The sequence below is a fragment of the Cervus canadensis genome, chromosome 23, assembly GCF_019320065.1.
Source record: "Cervus canadensis isolate Bull #8, Minnesota chromosome 23, ASM1932006v1, whole genome shotgun sequence".
NCBI lineage: Eukaryota > Metazoa > Chordata > Mammalia > Artiodactyla > Cervidae > Cervus > Cervus canadensis.
This window is the reverse complement of record NC_057408.1, coordinates 10,382,103-10,402,958: the sequence shown is the minus strand read 5'-3', so window position 1 is coordinate 10,402,958 and position 20,856 is coordinate 10,382,103. Positions and strand designations below refer to the sequence as shown.

Below are 20,856 nucleotides of genomic sequence, written 5' to 3'. Positions count from 1 at the left end.
GACTTAGCGACTGAACACACACACACACAGACACATAACACATGAGAAACAGGAATGACAACTGGATATACTGTCCAACTATGTGTGGTACAATAAACTGGATAGCATCTCTACTATGTGGGAGTGGAACAAATTGTTTACGCCTTGAATAGCAGTCACAACCTTTTTTTTTTTTTTTTAATGTTAAGGACTTGAAATGCTGAAATCCAAAGCTTTTATTTTTTATTTTTCCTAGTTGAACTCTTTAGTTGTAAGGATCAGAAAAGTACTCAGGTTGGCTCACTTAGGAAAGCTGAGCACTGCAAGAATCAGCTTTCTTAGGAACAGGAGGCAAGGTAGTCTTCAAATAATTGAGAAAAGATATCCAGACATTTCTTCCTATGACTAAACTGATTTTCTCAGAACTTCTGAGACCTTTCCTTCTCATTTGAAGAACAGTTTCCTCTGCTTACTCATGGTTCTTGTTTCCCCATAAGCACAGTTCTCACATGGCTTGGCTTCCTGACACTAGCTCTGGCCAGCTGACCCAACTTGTCGGATCCATCACTCACTATAGACCCCTGTCAATCTCTTCTTCCTTTAGTTCCTGTGGTCCAATCAGTGGGGGCTGTTGGGGGTGAGTCAGGAACGAGTCATGTGACACCTTCATCAAATTCTACCTCTTTATCAGGATTTATGAACAGGTTCCTAGAGGAGGAATTCTTTAGATGATAGAGCAGGCATCCCAAAATATGTCTCCTGCATTTCCCTTTTAATCTAAGTTTCACATGATTCTACCCAGTTTTCTTTTCTAAAGTGCCTCCAATCTTCATAACTATACCCTATTTTTTTCTTTTTTCATGGTTCTGGCTTAGAGGCCATAGATTATTATCTGATTGCTTTTATCATGTACATTTAAAATTAATTTTCTCAATACCCCAGTAGGTGAGTTAGGTACTTCCCAGAGATGATGTTAACATGACATATTCAAAGACATTTAGAAGCCAGGAGTAAAAGTGAGCTAGATCAGGAAAAAAACCAAAACCAGCTTCAAATCTGTCCCTTAGTTAAAATCAGAAGGGTAGTTGCACCGTTTTCTGTAGGGTACAGTTTAAAAAAAAAAACAAAAAAAACCCAAATACAAAAACCACTAGCCAGTAACTAGGTGCGTTCAGGTCCTAGATCTGATTCTATCATTGATTTCTGGACACATCATTTATTCCCCTTGAAATTCGGGGGAAAGGGGAGTCTTAAAACTGGAAGGAGTTTTATGGGATTATCTAACCTGGTCTCTGCATTTTACAGCAAAAGACATTGATATCAAGCCTTGATTGATTGATTGATTAGAGGCAGAGCCAGTAAAATACTTCTCTTAAACTTTTGTGATCTTTTTCTTACATCATCTCAGTTGAGAAGGTAGATGCTTATTCTGAGAATTAGAGATAATGCTTGTGATTATGCAGCATATAGTAGTGTCTAAATGCAAAATTTTAAGATGCAGACATGGGGATGGGTATAGAAGACAGGAATCTGCACCTGTGTGCAGAGACAGGAAGCAATCTATAAATGCTCCAATTCTTGTTCTCTAAAAACTTATATATAAACAAAAAGATCATTGTCATTGCCACAAAATCACATCAGAAAATGGAGATTAGGACATTCCCACTGCCAGGTTGTATGGGAAGGTGGTTGGATGTGAACTCTGATTGTAGACTGCCTGCCATCAAAGGTGGGTTCTATCACTTAATAAAGTTGTGTAATTGAGGCAAGTTTGTACCATTTACTCAGCGGCTCTGGGTCCAGAAGTAACACAAATTCCAGAGTCATTCTCCAATATTTGAGAAATTCTTAGGACAGTGTTTGGCACAGAGTAAACTCACAACGTAAGTGTTAACCTGTAATTATTATTACTTGCTTTTCTTCGGTGGGAGGGCTAAATGCTATTCTTCTGGAGTATAGAAATCTCCATTTAAAATCCCATGGGCTAGATTAGAGATATCAGTTGGCTTGGTGAAGAATTAGAGATGGAAAGAGAAGATTTCTTTCCGGGCATCTCCGTCTTTATCTTTATCCCTTTAATTCTTATTAAATTCATAAAGAAGGCATTTGCTATTTGCATTCCACAGACCAGAAAACTGGCTAGAAGACTTTCTCCGCCAGAACTCCCCCACTGAGTTAGTGGGTCACCGAATAAAACTGGGACTTGCCTAGAGGTCCAGCAGTTAGGACTCATCCTGTCACTGACGCTGGCGCAAGTTCAATCCCTGGTTGGGGAAGCTAAAATCTCACGAGCCCGGGCCACGGCCAAAAAATCGATCTAAGTCTACAAGGAAATAGACGAACGTCTTCTTCAAGTGGAGACTTCCTGGACTTAAGAGTTCTCTTTGCCAGGAGCCTAGGAAAAGGTGGGAGAGCGGGTGGTGCAGGCGAGGACCCACATCCCTCTCCAATGCCGGCGAGCTGCATCCTGGCTCATCGGCCTCTTTCCACGCCAGCCAAGCCTCGCTAAGAGGACCGGCTCCACGCTGAGGGAGGACCAGACTCCGGTTTTCCGTCGAGGAGGCCGCCGTGGCCTCTCTCAGCCTCCCACTCCCAAGTCGCCCTCAGGGGATCCGACTTCTTGAAGCAAGTCTACGGAGTTTAATTCCTTCATTTCTTTAGAAACCAGACTTTGGGGTCAAAGGACAGAGAAGGGCAAGAGCTAGGAACAAGCAGCAGCGCGCAGGAGTACGGAGCCCGCGGAAGGCCCTGGCCTCGGGTACCCTTGCGGTCCGGCCGCACGCGCGACGCCCGCCCGCGCCCCGCCGCCCGCCTCCCTTCCCGGAGGAGGCGTGGCCCGCACGCGCCGCCATCTTGGCGGCCTCTCTAGGCGCTCTGTTTACTACTCTATGGTCGCCCGCTCCCGCCCCGCCCCTCTCCAGTCATTGTCTGGAGGAGCCGCGGCGGCCGCAGCGCCTTCTCTTTATAAGCCCGCAGTGCCCGGATGTGAATGGATTACAATGTATCTTTCAGGGAAACCTATTATTATCAATGTGACTCCACGGGGGAGTCAATGATCAGGAGGAGGAGGAGGATGAGACACCTCTAAACTTGGAACAAGTTTAAGACTTTATAAGAGGAGAAGAAAAAAAAAAAGCCACCAACAAGATTTGTCTGAGGAAAAATTATCACTATCCTGTGTTGATATTTTTTTATAAACAATAAGAAAAAGTTGTTGGATTTTTTTTTTTAATGATTTCTTTTTTGGGGGAGGGAGTTTTGTTGCAGTTTTATGGTGGAAAATGCAAAAACCAGAGCCAGGTGCATAATCTTGTATTCTGTGGATATCCCTGGAACAGAACTGAGTACCAGTTAAAGTACTTTTTTGGGGGATACACATGTGAGATACTCAGTACTTGCAGAAGATTTTTGTCTCTCTTTTTAAAGTCACTTTCCTTGGAATATTGTGAGCATTTTTGTGGCCACTTAAGGTAACGTTACAATTTGCTGTCAGAGTAAACTGTTTGTGATTTAATTTAATTTTTAAAATGTCGATCCCAGTGTTTTATTAAAACAAAAGGAACAACCTATTAAATAACTGCCAATGGGAAAAAGTGTGTGCATGCGTTTTGTGTATGTACTCGCACATCTAGCCATAACAGGGTTTATAGAATGTGTATTTTAGCACACGTTAAAATAGCGTCTGTTGCATATACTGGCTGAAGCACGCTTGTTATTACGAAACGGTAGAATTATGCAGCTTAATTTTCATCCTAAAAAGTGATGTGAAAAAGTATGTTTTAAGAACATGCAGGGCCTGTAATGGTCAATGTTGAATGAAAAACTTGTCGTGCTGGCGAACGGGGACTTAGCGTGCCTAGGAACTCAAGTGTAAAAACAAAACAACATCTACCCTCAAAAATTGCCTTTTTTTTTTTTTTTTCCAAAGTTCACAGCTATACTATTCTGTGACTTAAAAGGGAGGGGTAAAAAAAAAAGTATGTAATTTGGGTTTCGCCTCTCCCACCCCCGCCCCCCCCCCCAACGCAGAACTACCGATAGGAAAATCTCCCCAGTAAAATGTAGCTTGGTTTGTATCTGGAAAAGAAAGAAAAAAAAAAAATTGTTCCTCTTGGCAAAGTCTTTTTGCATCACGTGTATTTGCAGCCTAGTATAAACTTGCTTTACCGTGTAAGGATGTGTGAGTGAGGGAACGGGAGAATCAGAGAAAGAAAGAAGTGAGGGGACGTAAAGTGAAATCCGTTTCAAAGTGTGCCTCGGCTGGATGAAACGGGCAAAAAAAAAAAAAAAAAACCAAAACCCTGAAGGGTGCAGGCTTCAGATTGTAACTGACGATCTGAGGGAAAATGAGGTGCTCGGTGAAATTTCGTTTGTATTTCTTTTTTTTTTTTGGCGAGGCGGGGGAGGTGTAGAGATGATTTTTTTCCCCCCTTTTCTTTCTCGGGGGTGGGGTGGCGGCGGGCGGGGGTCCGCATCCCAGCCAGCCCGACCCGCGCGCGCCGCGTCGCCCCGCCGGAGCCGCCCCCCCACCCATTTCTTTGCTGAACTTGCAATTCCGTGCGCCTCGGCGTGTCTCCCCCTCCCCCTCCGCCCGTCCCCTCCCCTCCCCGGAGAAGAGAGTTGGTGTTAAGAGTCAGGGATCTTGGCTGTCTGTCTGCGGAGCTGTAGTGGCGGCGGCGGCGGCGGCGGCGGCGGGGACCGAGCGGGCGCGGGCGGCGGCGGCGGCGGCGGCGGGTAGACATGAACGCCGCCTGGGCGCCGGCGGTGCACCGAGAGCCCCTTCTCGCGCGCGGGCGGTAGGTAGCGGCGCCGAGCGCGCCGGGCTCGGCGGGGCCGGAGCGCCGGGCGGCGCGGGGGGCTCGGGCTCGGCGGCCCCGCGCGCGGCTCCGCGCCTCCGGCGCCGCGGGCGCCCGGTCTCCCCGGCGCTCCCGCTGGAGACACCCCTTCCCCTCCCGCGCTCTTCCCTCCCCCTCGTCCCTGCGCACCCCCCTCCTCCCCGCCCGGGCCCCCCCACGCCCTCCTCCCCGGCGCTGCCGCTCGGAGGGACCGCTGACTTTGCCAAGGGCCTGACTTTAATTTTTACAACCCTTTCTTTCACAAATTAGGGCGCTGGACAATTACAAGCCCCGACCCTCCACCGCGGGGCCACCCCCCCCCGCCCCCCGTTCTTTTCGCCGACCCTGTCACCCCTCCCCCTTTGGACGTGTTTTCACTCCAGAGACGCTCATCTTTAATTTCTTTATAGCTACTTTGAAACGCAGAGGGGAGTGGTGTGTGTGCGTGTGTGTGTGAGTGTGTGTGCGCGCGCGTGTGTACGCGAGTGTGTGTGTGAGGGGGGTGGGGTGGAGGGTGGGGGGGAAAGTTGAGACCGGATCGTTCGGAGTAGTTTCTCTTTTCTCTGTGATCCATTCATTTCTCGCTCTACCTCCTGTTGCATAAAATGATGCGCTGAGGAGCGGCAATTTTTTTTTCCCCTTCCCGGTTTTGGTTTTATAGTGGATGTTACCAGTTTTGATCGTCTCTTTGGAAATACAGTATCAATATCGCTTTTTTTTTTTTTTTTGCTATTGCTGCCTATTCCATCTTAAAAAAGAAACAACCCAGCAACTCTCCTATCCCTCCCTCCTTTCCACCTTAATCCCACCCGCCCCCACGTCCCCACCCCCAACCCCCCCACCCCCAGTCTCCAAAAATCCGATTGTGTTTTCTCCAAGGATTGGGACTGGATTTTCTGATTGCGGTTATTTCCATGTTTCTAGGTTTGTGTGATTTTGCTAAAATGCATCACCAACAGCGAATGGCTGCCTTAGGCACGGACAAAGAGCTGAGTGATTTACTGGATTTCAGTGCGGTAAGAAAGAACGGTGGAAACTAACAACAGCTGTAAAACAAAACAAAACCAAACCAAAAAACCCAAGCACTTTGAGGTAGAAACCAATAGGATCTAAAGGACAGGAATAATTTTTAATTGGCTGAATGCTTGGTAAACGTGAAGGTCTTTCTGATAAGTTTTTAACTACAGTTTTTGGGTGTGATGGAGGATTCAGGCTTTTTTTTTTTCAGTCTGATTACTTGCTTTGAATTCACTACCCACCTAACCCCCAAATAATGGAGTCTCACCCCAGTGGAAGGGAAAAACAGACACCTCTAAACTGTAAACCACCCCTTAACTTGGCCTTATCAGAACCCTAAAAGTATTGGTACTTTGCGTGCTACTCATTTTATTTATTTATTTTTCTGAAAATGGAAAAGAGAAAATAGGAGACCTCAGTTGGCTCAAAGTTTTAAACTGACGATGGTTTGGAATCAGTAGGACCTGCCTTCTCCCACTTAAATCTTCTCCTGGGATTCTGAGAACTCGTGTGTATATGCTGAGCACACGTTCTTTAGAAGCCCTTTAGACTTTGTAAATTTCGTAGTCGGGCGATCACACAAAGCAGAACTTACACACTTGTGGAGTTTTACGGCTGGACTTGGTCCTTCTCATCACTTTGCCTCCCTTCCCCAAACCAAGTCCCAGGCATATCAGGGGAATTAATTCATTTTTAATGCCAGATGAGTTTGGTGTCAGATGCATTTGCAAAGCAAAATGAAAAGAATCCACAAAACACACAAAATCCAAACCGCCTTCTAAGTGGGGGGCTCTCTTTTCTTGTTGCTGCTGCTGCTGCTGCTCTTCTAGACCTTTTGGAGAAATGGCTTTCGGAAGTTTTGCCAGGAAACGTAGCCCTAGGCAGCTTTTAGCCCCCTTTCTGCTTGCTGCACTTCGTCCATTCGTTCCTTTGCTTTCTGCAGGCTCTGACTCAGGGAAGGTGCGCGTTATCCACTAGATAACGTCGAAGAAGAGGGAAACCAATTAGGGTCGAAATAAATGCTGGAGAGAGAGGGAGTGAAAGAGAGAGAGTGAGTGAGAGAGAGAGAGAGAGGGGGAGAGAGTCTTGCTTCCAAACGCTCTCATGTGAGAGACGAAATGAGAATTTAGTGCAGGTGGCACTTTTATTTTTATTTGGGTTCACATATGACAGGCAAATCCTATACGGGATCGAAATGGACATTGCCACGTTTATGGCCAAGGTTTTCAATATAAAATAAACAACTTTTTTCTTCTCCTTTGTAAAACGCGTGTCTTCTAGAGAGCTCGCTGCCCTCCAAACCGAATCTTGTTAACATTATGGGGACTGTGTTGTGGTTTAAAACGTAGTACTGCCTAGTTCTGGCGATTTAATGAACCTGAGGAAAAAGAAAGAACAGAGTGGTAAAGGGTGGGGGGGTAAGAGTGATTGGTAATATTGTGCCTGTTTTAGTTTTAAGTTGGATGGTGATGTATTTTACTAAAATGAACACTTGGCATAAACTGTACATTATATAGAGTATGAAAGGTCTCAGATGAGCTCTGAAGGCACGGTTGTCTTCTTTTCAACAGTAATATTTCTTTGTTTCTTTTAGATGTTTTCACCTCCTGTGAGCAGTGGGAAAAATGGACCAACTTCTCTGGCGAGTGGACATTTTACTGGCTCAAGTATGTAAATTCTTTTCTTAGTGTGTAGTTAAATGTTCTTAGCTGTTTGTTCACTCATGGTATATTTTTGGCTCTGTTAGAGTGTTCTGCAAAAGTCATTGAAATTTTAGCCTGTAATGATATGGTTATTTCATTATCCATTAGTAGTATAACTTAGGCAAAAATGTTATCTTTTGCAAAATTAAAAGTTTTTTTTTTTTTTGGAATCAAGAAAACTGTCTCAGAATTCTCACTTAATTTAAAAGCAATTTTCTGATACAGTTGTAATCAAACATGTGAAGATAAGGCAGTGTTAACATGGAGGAATAAATTAATGTTTCCTTATTGAAAATAGAGGGAAAAATCTGACTTTCATGAAAAGGGCAAATTCCTTGTAAATAATATCAAGTTTTCTGGGAACTATGTATAATTAACCCTTTTTAAAAAATGAGCACTTAATTTTGTAGATGAATGCTGCGTAGTAAACCATAGCTGTAAATAGAGAGATTCTTTCTAATCTAAGAGCTGAATATGAATTCATTTGTATTTAAAATATCCTTTTTGGTGCTTTAGCTGTTTTTCTCCCCCTAAGTATTTACTTGGGCAGTGAATTTTTGCTATGTTTAAAGTTAGAAATTTGGAAGGACTTTTACATTTTATAAATGAAAGACCTTTGGTTGATGCTTTCAAAAGACCTTAGCGGTATTCACAAAGGAATCTGTGTGTGCAATGATTATCTGGTATCTAAGGAGGAGTTTTAATAGGGGACTCTCTGAAGGTCTCTTACTGAAAGTGAAAATATGCTATTCATTTAAAAAGTTATTTTTTTGTCCAGTGAATTTCATATCAGAAGGCGTCATACATTGTTGCTTGCTGTCCTTTTAGGTTCAAGGCTTAAATCCATTTGTGCCTGTTAAACAGCTATAGTATCTTAGGAGTTCTGGCAGTGGTACCTAACAGGACATTAGACAGAGTCCTGTTCTTAAGTCAGACTGGTAAATATTGACATCGTTTAACTGTGAGATACCAGTGGAATTGTCTGTTAGCTATTGAAGATAATTTCACATCTCTTAATATTCATTTGGTGCTGTAGCAATGAAAGAAACCTATTCATCTTTGTGATTTGTATAATTGGTATGTTTTTTCTAAAACTAATGCCTTTTAAAAGTTGCTCATTTCCAAATAAGTTACTTCTCCTTTTGCTGGCCCCAAAAGTCTAAGGGAATTATCTCTAAAACTCAATTTATGAAATATGAGATGCCTCCTATACTTACATTTTATCTTTTTTGGGGAGGAGTCCACTTTGATTAAAAGAACTCTTGACCATATGTTTGTGTTTTGACTGTCCTAGAACCTGTTATATTTTTAATTTGGGACTTATATATTTTTTTTTGTTTTCATATTGTATCTTCCACATTTCTATATTGTATTTTCTACACAGTTTTGAAGGAAAGAGGAGTGCAAGTGTCTGTTGTAGGCAAATTAATTTTTCATGTTAGTATCAAAACTAACTTTATCTCTGACAGTAGTTTTCCTCAAGATTTTCCTTAAGAAAATGTGTATTCAGTTGAAATCTGAAAGTAGATTATGTCAGAAAGGCTCAGAGATAGACTGCTTTCAGAGTCAGTGCAAAAATACTCTTTTGTACTTTTTGTAAAAGCTGACACATTTGGAATAATTAAATATATCAGTTTCAGTATGGTTTAATAAAGTAAGATTGATTTTAGAAGCATGAAATTGTGTTACATTTAAAAAGACGACTGTGCATCTTGGTCCCTTTTCTGTGTTCACATTTAAATGAAGTCTTTGCTATGATGTTTAAGTGTTTACAGAGTATAGGCTTGATGAGTATGAATATATATTAATGAATTTTGGTAAGTGGTCATATATTGAAACTTACACAGTTCTTAAGACAGTATATCTGTATACATAAACCTGTCTTATACATACAGTAAATCTGTATAAGATAGAGACTTCATCCTTAGTGAGATAGGTTGTGATATTTCCAGTGAATATGCTGTGATTATTTTTAAGGTGTTGAACTTTAAGTGACTTTGTACCAGCCAAAGGTGTAGTTTTCAGGCCCATGTGTTTACTTATAAAGGTGAAAAGTGTAGTGGCTGTTTTGTTCTGGTGGCTGGATTGCAAATGCAGGGTACTCATCCAATGCAGTATGATGGGGACTGTAACATACAGAGTACAGATTGGAGTCTTGATTTTTCTCATCTGTCCAAGACATAGTAAGTGGCTTTGTTTCTACTCAGTAGCAAAGCTAAGTCCCCTTTTAAAGCACAAAAAATTAAAAAAAAATGAGAAAAACTGCATTTTGCCTCTTTACTGAAAGGATGAACTAGAAAACTTTGGACTGAGAAATAATTTTGTAAATGTACATCCGGTTAATATCCATTGTCCCGAGCAAGGGTGCTCAGATAGCGTTCTCATGGGTAGCTTTGAAACTTGGGTTCAGGGGAAAAAAGATTCAAAGTATAAGTGAACCGTTCATGTTGGGATGAACTGCTCTGTTGTTTTCAGAGTGAGGCATGGTGATGTTTCCTGCTTCAAGTTCTCTGTGGCTGTGAGTTCCATTCACATGTAGGACGCTCCATCGTGATGTGCAGTGTGAGAATGAAAATAAAGTGTGGCCATGTTGCCTTTAATCTTTCATTTCACAAACATGGTTTTCCCTACCACCTTAAGAAATGGTGAGGCTGCTAGGGAGAATGGAATGTAACCTGAGCTACAGCCTGACATTCCCAGGGAGCATTTTTCACATGAAAGGCTTTTGTCAACCCAGGAAAGGACCAGCCGTTTTTGTTTGATGTTTGCAGGTGTTCAGCAGAGAGCTCTAAAACAATTCAGCCATGATAGTTCAGAGTGTGGATGACCTTAACAGGGAGAACTGGTGGGCTCTGGAATTATTTGTAAGAAATAGTTGAAATCTATATGGTGACTTCTATAAAGGGATTGCAGATCCATCGTATCATTGATCTTAAAACAAGCTAAAAGCATCCACATGCCTGGATGACTGGAAAATTATTCTCATTAAAAAGTAGGATGGCCAAGTTACCCAAAGGGAAAAAAAATGCATCAAGAGTTTACAATTTATTGATGAACAGGGATTTAATTTTCTGATATAACAAAAATGCAGTTTTCTTTGGTCACCTTTGATTCTTTTATGAGCAAAAGATAAACAGACTAGCTTTGGCATCTTTTAAAAAGTAGTTTTAAAGTTGGGGCTCTAAAATTATCCATACTCAACAATAGCCCTGGTCACATCTGTTACAAGTATTTACACTTAGTCTGTGATGGATTCTACATCTTTCTCCCTCAGTTTAAAAGTTGAGCCTTTCCCCCCTGTAACTGTTTAGTTTTACTTAGGTGTTCAGCATTTGTTAAAGGTGCCAAGTGAATGGGTGTTTTAACAATTAACAGCAGCAATAAAACACCACATCCCTGTCATGGTCATTTTTGGAAGCGAAAAAATGTCTCTTGACATTCACACAAGTTTGTTCACCAATATCCACGTGACACCCAGATGACACATCAGTTTAGAAAATTCAGTAAGAAAAAAATATCGATCCAGTGGGTCGTTTTGTGTTGTAGAGAAGATTCAAATGGCCAGCCTCCTGAATTAATTTCCATCCGTACAGTTTGAGTTCATGGCTATGGTGTGAAAAAAAATTGGCCTCCCCCAAAGGTATATGTGCAGTAGAGTTATTTAATTGTGTGTGTGTGTATCTGTTTTTAAACAGCCTTACTATTACAGTGCAGTTCATAATGGTTGTGTGGCTTTTTGTAAAACGAAGAATAAATTAACAGGTTAAAAAACAAGGAGTGTGGTGTTAAACCCATTTCACGAGAACCATAGAATTTTGGGGGTCAGAGCCCCTTAGAAATACACAGCCCAGTGCCTTCACTGTACAGCCAAAGAAAACTGAGGCCCATGTTAAGATGTTCTCAAGTGTGTGTTTATTTGCTATTCTAAAAAACAAGTTTTGATTTGCTGATTCTCTGTGGCCCTGCAAATCTTTTTATTGGAGTAACATTGGTTTCAGTCCTATGTTTTATTCTGTAATTTGTGTTGCATAACAGGGTCTCAGGATTTGTGTACTGATCTTTGTGCCTACAAATGCTTCTCAATGTATATGTGCCCTTTGATTGTTTTTTAAGGCTTGGAGCTGAATTTTGGATTGTTGATCGTTCTGTTTTGCCTGATCTGGCTTGTGATTATTTGCAGGATGTTAGATTGAATAATAGGGTGTGGATGGGCATGATACTGATGGAATTAAAGTGCTTCTTCCTATGCCAAGTGGTGTGCTGTGCACTTATATTCTTGTATTTTTTTTATCCTCACAAGAACCCAATGAGATGCCAGGATTACCATGCTCAATTCATAAATGAGGAAACCGAGATTCAGAGATGATAAACTACTTTCTTTCAAGGCAGCCAGGAATGAGTTCGGTTCTAAACCTAGGTCTGTCTGCCTAGCTCAGTGTCTTTTCACACACACACACACACACACACACACACACACACACTCTCTCTAGGTCTGTCTGCCTAGCTCAGTGTCTTTTCAAACACACACACACACACACACACACACACACACACACACACTAGGTCTGTCTGCCTAGCTCAGTGTCTTTTCAAACACACACACACACACACACACACACACACACGAGGCTTGGTGTATGATACTATTCCTGATTATTAGAATAGATAAACATTTTTAAAAAACATGTTTACACTAATGGTATAAGCCATGTCCATTATTTTTCCTGCTTTATCATCCAAATAAGCTTAGTATCTTTCTCATATTATTATTATTATTTTTTTAACCAGGAAAATATAGTGGGTATTTTCAAAGTTGTGACTTGGTTCTACTGTAAATTAGCAGTCTGCTTGGGGACCAGTAAAAATATTTTGTTTTCAATTTTTATGAACCTAGTAAAACCCCAAGTTGAGGTAACTAAGCTTGCTCTGTTAATATCTTAAAAAAAAAAAAAAAAAGGTTTCCTATCTTTAACTGTAAAAAAAGTCTTACAGTTTCTTGTTAGATCTTTGAAACCTAATATTCCAGAACAAAAATCTTGAATTCTATCTGCATCCCTAAAATAAGCAGCTTTGAAGTTAAGTTTTGATATGTCTATTACCAGACATGTGCTTAAAATGTTACATTTTCTAAATTCAGAAGGAAGAAGCAGTACTCTATTTGACACTGACTTAAGTAAATAAAATGCATTAAACAAGTGTAGGGATCTGAGATCTGTTGAGCCTGAAATGCTTAACATTTTTGACAGCATCAGCAAATTATCTTTACCCTACTATTGTAATGAGGAAATCACTTAAATAACAGATGAACAGCTAAGTCACATAAACATATATAATAGAACTATGTAATGAAAGTTTATGCTGTTAATTGCTCGAATCTGTCTTAAATGCTTAGAATCATGGAGCAGTCAAGACTGTCGTATAAACAGTTTTGTTTTGAGCTTAAAATTATTCCTTTTTGCTTTCATCTGCTATGATAAACAAAGTAATTTTGGAAGCTTTATAGATCAAACATTTACTCCTAATGGTAAACTGCATTTTATATTGGAAGTTTGCAACCTCGTCCAAGGCAGAGTTGAGTCCTGGTGGCCCCAGGCCTGTGATTTTCAACTTTTAGTATTATGATGCCATTTAGGTCTGTTCCCATAAGCTAAGATAACAAATCTGAAGTTGTCTAATAAGGAACATGGTGTGTTTTGAAATGTTCTTTGGTTTACAAGTCTGGAACCAAAAGGTTCTTGGCCAAACTTTGAGAACCTATATCTGTATGTTGGGTAAGTCAGATTTTGCACAGACAGAGCATCCAAATGAAGCTAGGTAGGAACAGGAAAAAAAAAATCCCCTCTTTTCTTATTTTTTTGTCTTTTATGACCTAATTTTTTATGACCAGGTGTTCTTCCAAGTCAATTGGATGGCGCTGAGTATTACAGAAAATAAAGTTAAGCATATCATAGGGTTTTGTTTTTTTTTTTGATTACTGGTTTCTTATTACTTTGAATAAAGGTTTCAAAATTGACCACCAAGTTTATTAGCTTACATGTGGGGTTATCCATTTTCTAAATTTGTCAGCCCACTTAGACTCAGCAATAAAGTAGGCACATGAATTTAGGTGGGTCCTTTTGAACCATATGTCTCTTAATGCTTATGAGAGATGTAAGAGAAATAGCAGTTTAATCTCAGAGAAGATTGGTTAATACTTTTTATACGTTTTATATATATATTTTATATCAGGCTCAAAGGAATAGCGAAAGTATTGAAAAGCTTGTCATATTTACTTTCATTTCAGCAATAAATAAAGGCCCAGTTAATCAGCATATCAAATACCCAGGTGTGTTTAGAATCAGTTTATATGGATGAATTTCAGGGCTGTAAGAAAGTATTTTATTTAAAGGTGCAGCCACTTGATTGTTCAAATGGCTCCTTTTGTACTTCTGTGTGACAATTAACATTTAATGAATCACTTTCTAAACTGCCATTGGTGGTAATTACTATATGTGGTTTATTAACTGCAATCCATTGTTGGATGTGCCTGTATTGATTTGTTTTGCAAACAACCCTTCACACGTTCAGCACTATTTGTACATGACTTTTTAAAGAACCTGTTTCGTTTGCTGACACTGATATTGCCCCTCAATTTTTAGTTGACACATGCCTCTTCGATGGTAATGATTTTTTATTAAATTAAAAGTTCATCATCTTTTCAGCTATACAAATTTTTCACTTTGATCCTCAAGGAATCCCAAAGAAACTACACAATGTTGTTTTTTTTTAAGTAAAAGATTTATAGAAATTTAGACTTATCAGGAGAGTTTAGAGATGGTCTATGATTTTTTTAAAATAAAGAGCCAAGGTTTGGGAGGGTTAAATATCTTTTGCTCAAATCATACAGTTGGTTATGGGATGTAATAAGACACAAATACAGATGTCCTGACCCGCTGGTCAGGGACCCCATGCTGCTTTTAATTAAGATTTGGACTCAATCCGTTGGTACCAACTGTATGTTTCTTAAGAGGAGGGAAACTTGTATGATCTTCCATTTCTGAAAAATAATAAAAGTTCAAAACGTGAGAGATGGCCCCTGTAATCCAGGTCACTTGTCATCACGTGCTCTAATTTGGCTAAGGCAGTTGATGAATAACTGTTAAAATGTATTGTGTTATTAAAAATAACAAAGTAAGACCCCTGATTAAATATCAGGGCTGTAATTTAATCTTGGGGGTTCTGGCGCTGTTCATAAACCACTTGGCTTTTTTCCGTAACAGATGACGTCACAATACAGCTCGATTGAATTATGACCCTGGGTCGCAGGAGCACCTGCTTACGCCTCTTGACTTCATAGCATGTCAGCGTTTCCATTACTTTTTTCCTTCTCTGACATTTTTAAGTTCGAATAGTTAAATGAGACTGATGGCTGGCATATAAACTTTCAGGCCCCTGGGAAAAGACTCTTTTCCCAATAAAACAGAGAAGGTGGTGACAAAGCCCCATTACAGAATACCTTTTAGAATGTTCTTCCTTGCTTTAATCTTCCATTAATTTAAACATTCCCTTTTGGGGTGCTTAGCTGAATTGCAAGGTATCCAAATGGAAGGTTTTGAATCTCAAATCGCCCAAGCCAAGACTTAACTACAAGGCATTTCGAGGACTGTTAAACTAGAGAAAGACCTAGCTTTGTTGAAACGATAGCTCTAGACACTCTAGTTTTCATCTTGTGTAAAATACTGACGAGCAAGTTGTGGAAAAGATGCACATTTGCATATCTTGTCAGTAATTACTTTTATTTCTACTTAAGATGGATAAAAATGGATAATGAACGGTTTCAAAAGTTGTTTTTTTTTTTTATATCATTATCTGGGGATTCATAGCACAGCATCAATTTAGCCCCTCATGTTTTAATATAGTGTTGTAAGATGTTGGTTGTGTCCATCTAGCCAGTTAGTTTTTATCTACCCATCATAATTCTTACTGATGGTTCGTCTAATATATCTTTTTAGTACATGCTATGCACACATCCCCTGTGTTAGCAATTGCAGGACCTAGAGGGCTTTGTGGGAGCAAGGTCCTACCCTGAGAGGGATATATTTTTGACAGGAAAGAACAGAAAAGTACATGTTTAATTAGCACTCAATGCCCAGAAGGCAAGTGTCATTAACATGGTGGGAGTTTAGATAAAGAGAAAACTTACTTCTTGCTGGGGAAAATTAATAATGAAGGTTTCATGGGTAAATAGAGTATGATTCTTGAAAGAAGAGGAGATTTTTTGACATGGGGTTGTTGGGGAGGATTTTAATGTCAAGATCACTGTGAACCAGGCACAGAGGAAGGCCACTGGGAAGGCTGGATGGAAGAGCAGATTCTATAGCTCAAAGTGGACTCACTTGTGATCTAGGCATCTCGACCACCTCCAGACAGACATTCCTGTCTTGAATGCCTTTTTTTTTTTTCCTTTTCCGATTTTGAGATTTCCTTTCCAGATAATCCAGTTCCTTCCCCATATGTATATATTTTTAATGGCAATGGCAGCGTGGAAATCAAGATTTTGATATTCCCAGTTTCAAACTCTTCCTGTTGTATCATTGAGCAGTCGAAATTTTAAGCTAATTTGGAGAAAGTGATTTCTTTAACTGAATTCTGGCAATCTAGCTTTTTTTGCCATGTTTGCTGTTAAATAGCTATTTCATATTGGCAAAGTGATAGACCCTCAAAGCCTGCATCTTCAAGCTGAAAAAATAAAGTGAAACTCTCCAGTACACTTCAAGAGGGGTTTTATACTATCGTTAAAAATATTTCCCAATTGCAGAACATCAGCATTATAATTTTATTATCATCACTGGCCATTACCGGTGCTGTGGCCCTTGGTTCAGAAGCTAGCAGGGAAATGTGCTGGTGATTATTGTCATATAATACATTTGGAAATACATTTAAAACACTCAAAGATATTGTGATCATAGCCGAAACCTATATAATGTTTGTAAAAACATTATGGAGTAGCCGGATACACCTCTGAATAAAATGTGTCAAAATTACATCACACATAGGAAAAGAATATAAACACCACCCTCTCCTTGAGTGTTGGGTAGTTCAGATGAAAATGTCTTTCTCTCTGTGACCTCCAAGTGTTTCAGTGTAACACATGATCCCAGTTTCCAGTTCAAGCCAAGAATTGAAGTTCTAGTTGAAATTGGCATAGGAAGAATTTATTAATGAATAACTGTATTTGCTATAGAATATAAACAAGATTTTTATGACGAAGAGAACATTCTAGACCTAATTTACTAAAGTCAGTTCCAAACCTATGTCTTCCTCAAACTTTGTCTTCACTTTCGAACATAAGGGATTGTGTTGGGAATATTTTGCAACCTTATGCCTTAAAACTCAGAGATAAAAGCTTTTGGTCATCAGGTGGGTAATCATGTTTCAAGATTGAATCTACAGTTTCATACATAACCCAGTTTTGCAATTTGGAAGGGAAGACTGAACAATGTAATTTCAATCCTTGTTCAAATAATTGTTCTTTGCTGTGTACCTTCTAGAACTTCATTGTCTACTAACTGGTATCCCAAACCATGAAATGCTTTTCTGTTCTTTTGTGGGTGCTTCTTTTAGTTTCTAATTTTCCCTTGATATTTAATTTCTCCTTGATCTTGTTAGCCTCTTATTATTCTTCCATTTGCCCTTCAGCCCGTGTGGAACCGTTTCTCTTTTACATGGGTGTACACTTTGCAGTGCCCCCACTTTAATATCCTTAGTAATTTTGGTAGGACTGGATCAGGTGAGCAGTAGTCCATTAGTACTTCAAATAATTTTACTTAAACAAAATCCATTATTGTTGAAGGTTTGTTTAAAGAATGTTGAAAGCTTCAGAAAAATGAAAGGAATGACTCCGTATAGTTTGGTTTTTTTTTTTTTTTGCAGTGTGAATATGTTTTGCTGAAATAGCAAAAGAATTATTAAGAATGGTTAACTTTCATTTACTTGCTTGTTCATTCATTCAGTAAATTTTTTTGAAAGCTAAGATTCAAATTATAGTGTGAGGTACTATGGTGATAAAAAGAAGAAAATATTTCGGTGCCAGCATTGCAGTTGGAGCCTGGTACTGCTTTGCTGTCTTTGGGTGTAAGTTCTATATTGATTCAGTAAGAAAGTGCTTTTCAAACAAGTGATGTCAAAGTGTGGAAGTAAACATCTTCCAAGGATACTTTCAAGTAAACTAAGCATAGACTAACTGAAAGATTGAAATCCTATTTACATGTGTACTACATGAGTATAAAGGTAGGAGATGGATTTGAATGATTATGCAATTTGGACTTTGAAGAGTATTATGAATGTCTTCTCAAATTTGGTACCAAAGACTTGTTGGAAGGCAATGATAATTATGCCCCATATATTTTTGTTGGTTTTTTTTTTTGGAGTGGAAGTGAGATACCAGATTTGTAAATTGTACTCATTTAATTCAAGGGCACTAGATACACTTTTATTCCCACACTTGAATATTTTTGATATGTGTTTTAGAATGTATATGCAAGAAGTTATTGATTTACTTTTAAAGTTTAAAAAATTTGGGCATCTACCGTGTAGCAGGTACTACACTGGGTGCTAGAAATAAAATAATGAGCAAGACGGGTGTAGTTCTGTGTTGGCTGAATGTGGGAAACAGACATTCACTGGATAACCAAAGAAAGGAGAAGTGTGAGGCATCAGAGGAGTCTGTGATAGGGTGTCTGACCTAGCAGTCAGAAGAAGCTTCCTGAAGCTGGCACATCTGGACTGAGGTCTGAGGGGAAGGGCGGGGTGCATGGGAGAAGCGGACTGGGGACCGGCAGGGCCTGGTGTTTGGGGAGGGGTTAGAGCCGGGTTAGAGCTGAGGCTCGGGAGGTGGAAGGTAGGGGCCAGATCATGCCAGGCAGCAAGATCGGGAGACTTTGTGATTTCCTCCCATCAGCTTTGTGCCTGGGAGACCTCTGGCTGCAGCCTGGAAAACGCACCGCAGGGGCAGTTGGTGTCGGGCCCGAACCAGTGTGTGGTGAGATTTTTGCAGAAACCCAGGTGAGAGATGAGGCTGTTAAGCCTCAAGTGTGGGTGGTGAAGATGGAGAATGGGCCGTAGACCTTACTTGGAGTGTGCAACTTTAGTCCACTGGGGAGCAGTCACAGTAGCATTTGCGTGTGTGTGTGTGTGTGTGTGCGTGTGTGTGCGCGCACATGAGAAACTTTTTATAACTGGAATACCTGGAAATTGACTATACATCTTCTAATGGAAACACTGAGACCTCATTCAGCTACTACATGCTATTGACTGCCTTTTTTGCACCCAAACACCACAGAAGTGCTTTTTATTTTCTGAGAAAAGTGGAGGATGGATTTTGCAGTTCCGTTGTGAGAGGGTGCAGAGGTGGGAGTGGGAGAAGGAGACCAAAGGGACTCTTCTTATTTAATGGTTTTCAGTAATTACGCACCAGTTAGGCTTCTGCTAGCTTAGGTTCTGATTGTTCAGCCGCTCAGTTGTGTCCGACCCTTGGCGACCCCCTGGGCTGGAGCTTGCCAGGCTTCCCTGTCCTTCCCTATCTCCCGGAGTTTGCTCACACTCATGTCCATTGAGTCGGTGATGCCATCCAACCATCTCATCCTCTGTCGTCCCCTTCTCCTCCTGCCTTCAATCTTTCCCGGCATCAGGGGCTTTTCTAATGAGTCGGCTCTTCGCATCAGGTGACCGAAGTATTGGAGCTTCAGCTTCAGCATCAGTCCATCCAGCGAATATTCAGGACTGGTTTCCTTTAGGATGGACTGGTTTGATGGTTCATTTCATCTTGTGGAATTGAGTCCATCGCACACTTGGGGGTCAGGTATCAGCACATCACCACGATGTCGCTGAGCATCTTTGGTGGACTCTCGGAGGGTGGTCAGATTTGGACCGTATTCCGTCTGAGATGAGAATGCTGTTTACCTGCTTGTGTTTTGTCTGAGGCGGCTGTGGGGGAGTCATCTGGTAGCTTTGGATTAGCCACAGAATGAAGCTTTCCGCTCTGAGACCTCCCGGTGAATCTTCCCGCTTCCCCTTCCCCTCTGACTGCCTCCCTCCTTCTCTGCCCCCCTCGCTTCGTTTTCTCACGAATGTGATGGCTCACACTTGGAAGGCCCCCTCAGCCCACCATGTTTGTTAGTCCGTTAGGTAAGCCGTCATCCTTCTTGCGGTATACTCATGGTTCAAAGTGAAGGAAAAAAAGTTATTTTTCCCCCCTCCTTCTCTCTTTCCATCTTTGCTTCGGACCCAGCTGGTTAGAGCATAGGGGGATGAGGTGGGTGTGGGCTGGACCCTGATGGCCATGCCAGTGAGTGATTCTTGGCCCCGGGACCCCCGGGCTCTGCGTGTGCTTCTTCAGAAGGGTGCTGAAGTGAAAGGAGTGGGGTCCGGAAGCCTCTGCTCTGAGCGGGAAGTGCCTTAACAAACGTGCCTGGAGCTGGCGAGTTACTGGGTGATGCTGACACAGGTGGACAACATCCACATGTTCTTCCTGCCTCCTGGAGGACTCCCATCAGCTTCCAGGCATACCTTCATAACTCTCAGTTTAAAAGAAAAATCAAATGAAATACGTTTACTTTCCTTTTGGAGTGGGGAGGGCTGCTTCCACAGTTATTGGCAGCACTTGTTTAATTTTTTTTTGGAAAGAAAAATTGTAGAATGTTATGGTTGACCCCTCTGTGCTCCAAATATTTTGTAATTAGAAAGACAACAAAAGCGTAATAAACCAAACACAAACTCTCCCTCTTACTCTCTCCACTGACTGGTCCTCTTTCATAGCAAGAGTTTTGTTGACTGTTGTCTCCATTGGAGGCTTCTGTATCCTTCCCTTGGCATATACTTTTCATAAGCCTAGCCCCAACCAGGTATTCCAAGCATATTTTATCTTGTGATGTTTGACACCTGCAAAATAGTACATGTAGTGTATGTGAATTATGAAGCTAAATGATGGCGTGAGGAAGACCTGGGGACTTAACCACTCACTGCCAGAGCTGGAGCATCATTGGAACCTTGTGCGCTTCTTCCTCATCCGCCTTCCCCCCGTCTTTCTTGCCAGCAGTAAATATTCTGTCTTTTTTTAGAGTGGTTTAATGACATGTCTGTGTATCCCTAAACAACGTGATATTTGGTTTTACTTGATGGAGGGTTAGAAATACAGTGTCAGTCCTATACTGTCTTGTGCTACTCGCTTTTTTCACTTGGTGTTGTGTGTTTGCAATCTGTCCAGGTTGCTGTGTGTGGCATTAGTTCATTTCTGCCGCTGGTGAATATACCTCAGTTTACGTACTGTCCGGTTCATGAACCTT

The 20,856-nt window shown here is 40.9% G+C and overlaps 1 protein-coding gene across 18 annotated transcripts in view; it reads left to right on the top strand.

Annotated features, from left to right (window-relative positions):
- The first annotated feature begins 2,984 nt into the window (after positions 1 to 2,984).
- The window catches only part of TCF4 (transcription factor 4), a 377,287-nt gene continuing 359,415 nt past the window's right edge, over positions 2,985 to 20,856 (top strand). For 10 of the 18 annotated variants that reach the window (XM_043443728.1, XM_043443727.1, XM_043443737.1 and 7 more), the window contains exons 1-3: positions 4,615 to 4,775; positions 5,739 to 5,830; positions 7,426 to 7,498. In XM_043443728.1, coding sequence (XP_043299663.1) covers positions 5,759 to 5,830; positions 7,426 to 7,498 — 145 coding nt within the window. In that variant the 5' untranslated portion in view covers positions 4,615 to 4,775; positions 5,739 to 5,758. Of the gene's footprint in view, positions 3,450 to 4,614; positions 4,776 to 5,738; positions 5,831 to 6,860; positions 6,967 to 7,425; positions 7,499 to 20,856 lie in introns of those variants that run through there. The other 8 variants (XM_043443726.1, XM_043443715.1, XM_043443712.1 and 5 more) reach the window with 4 other exon arrangements.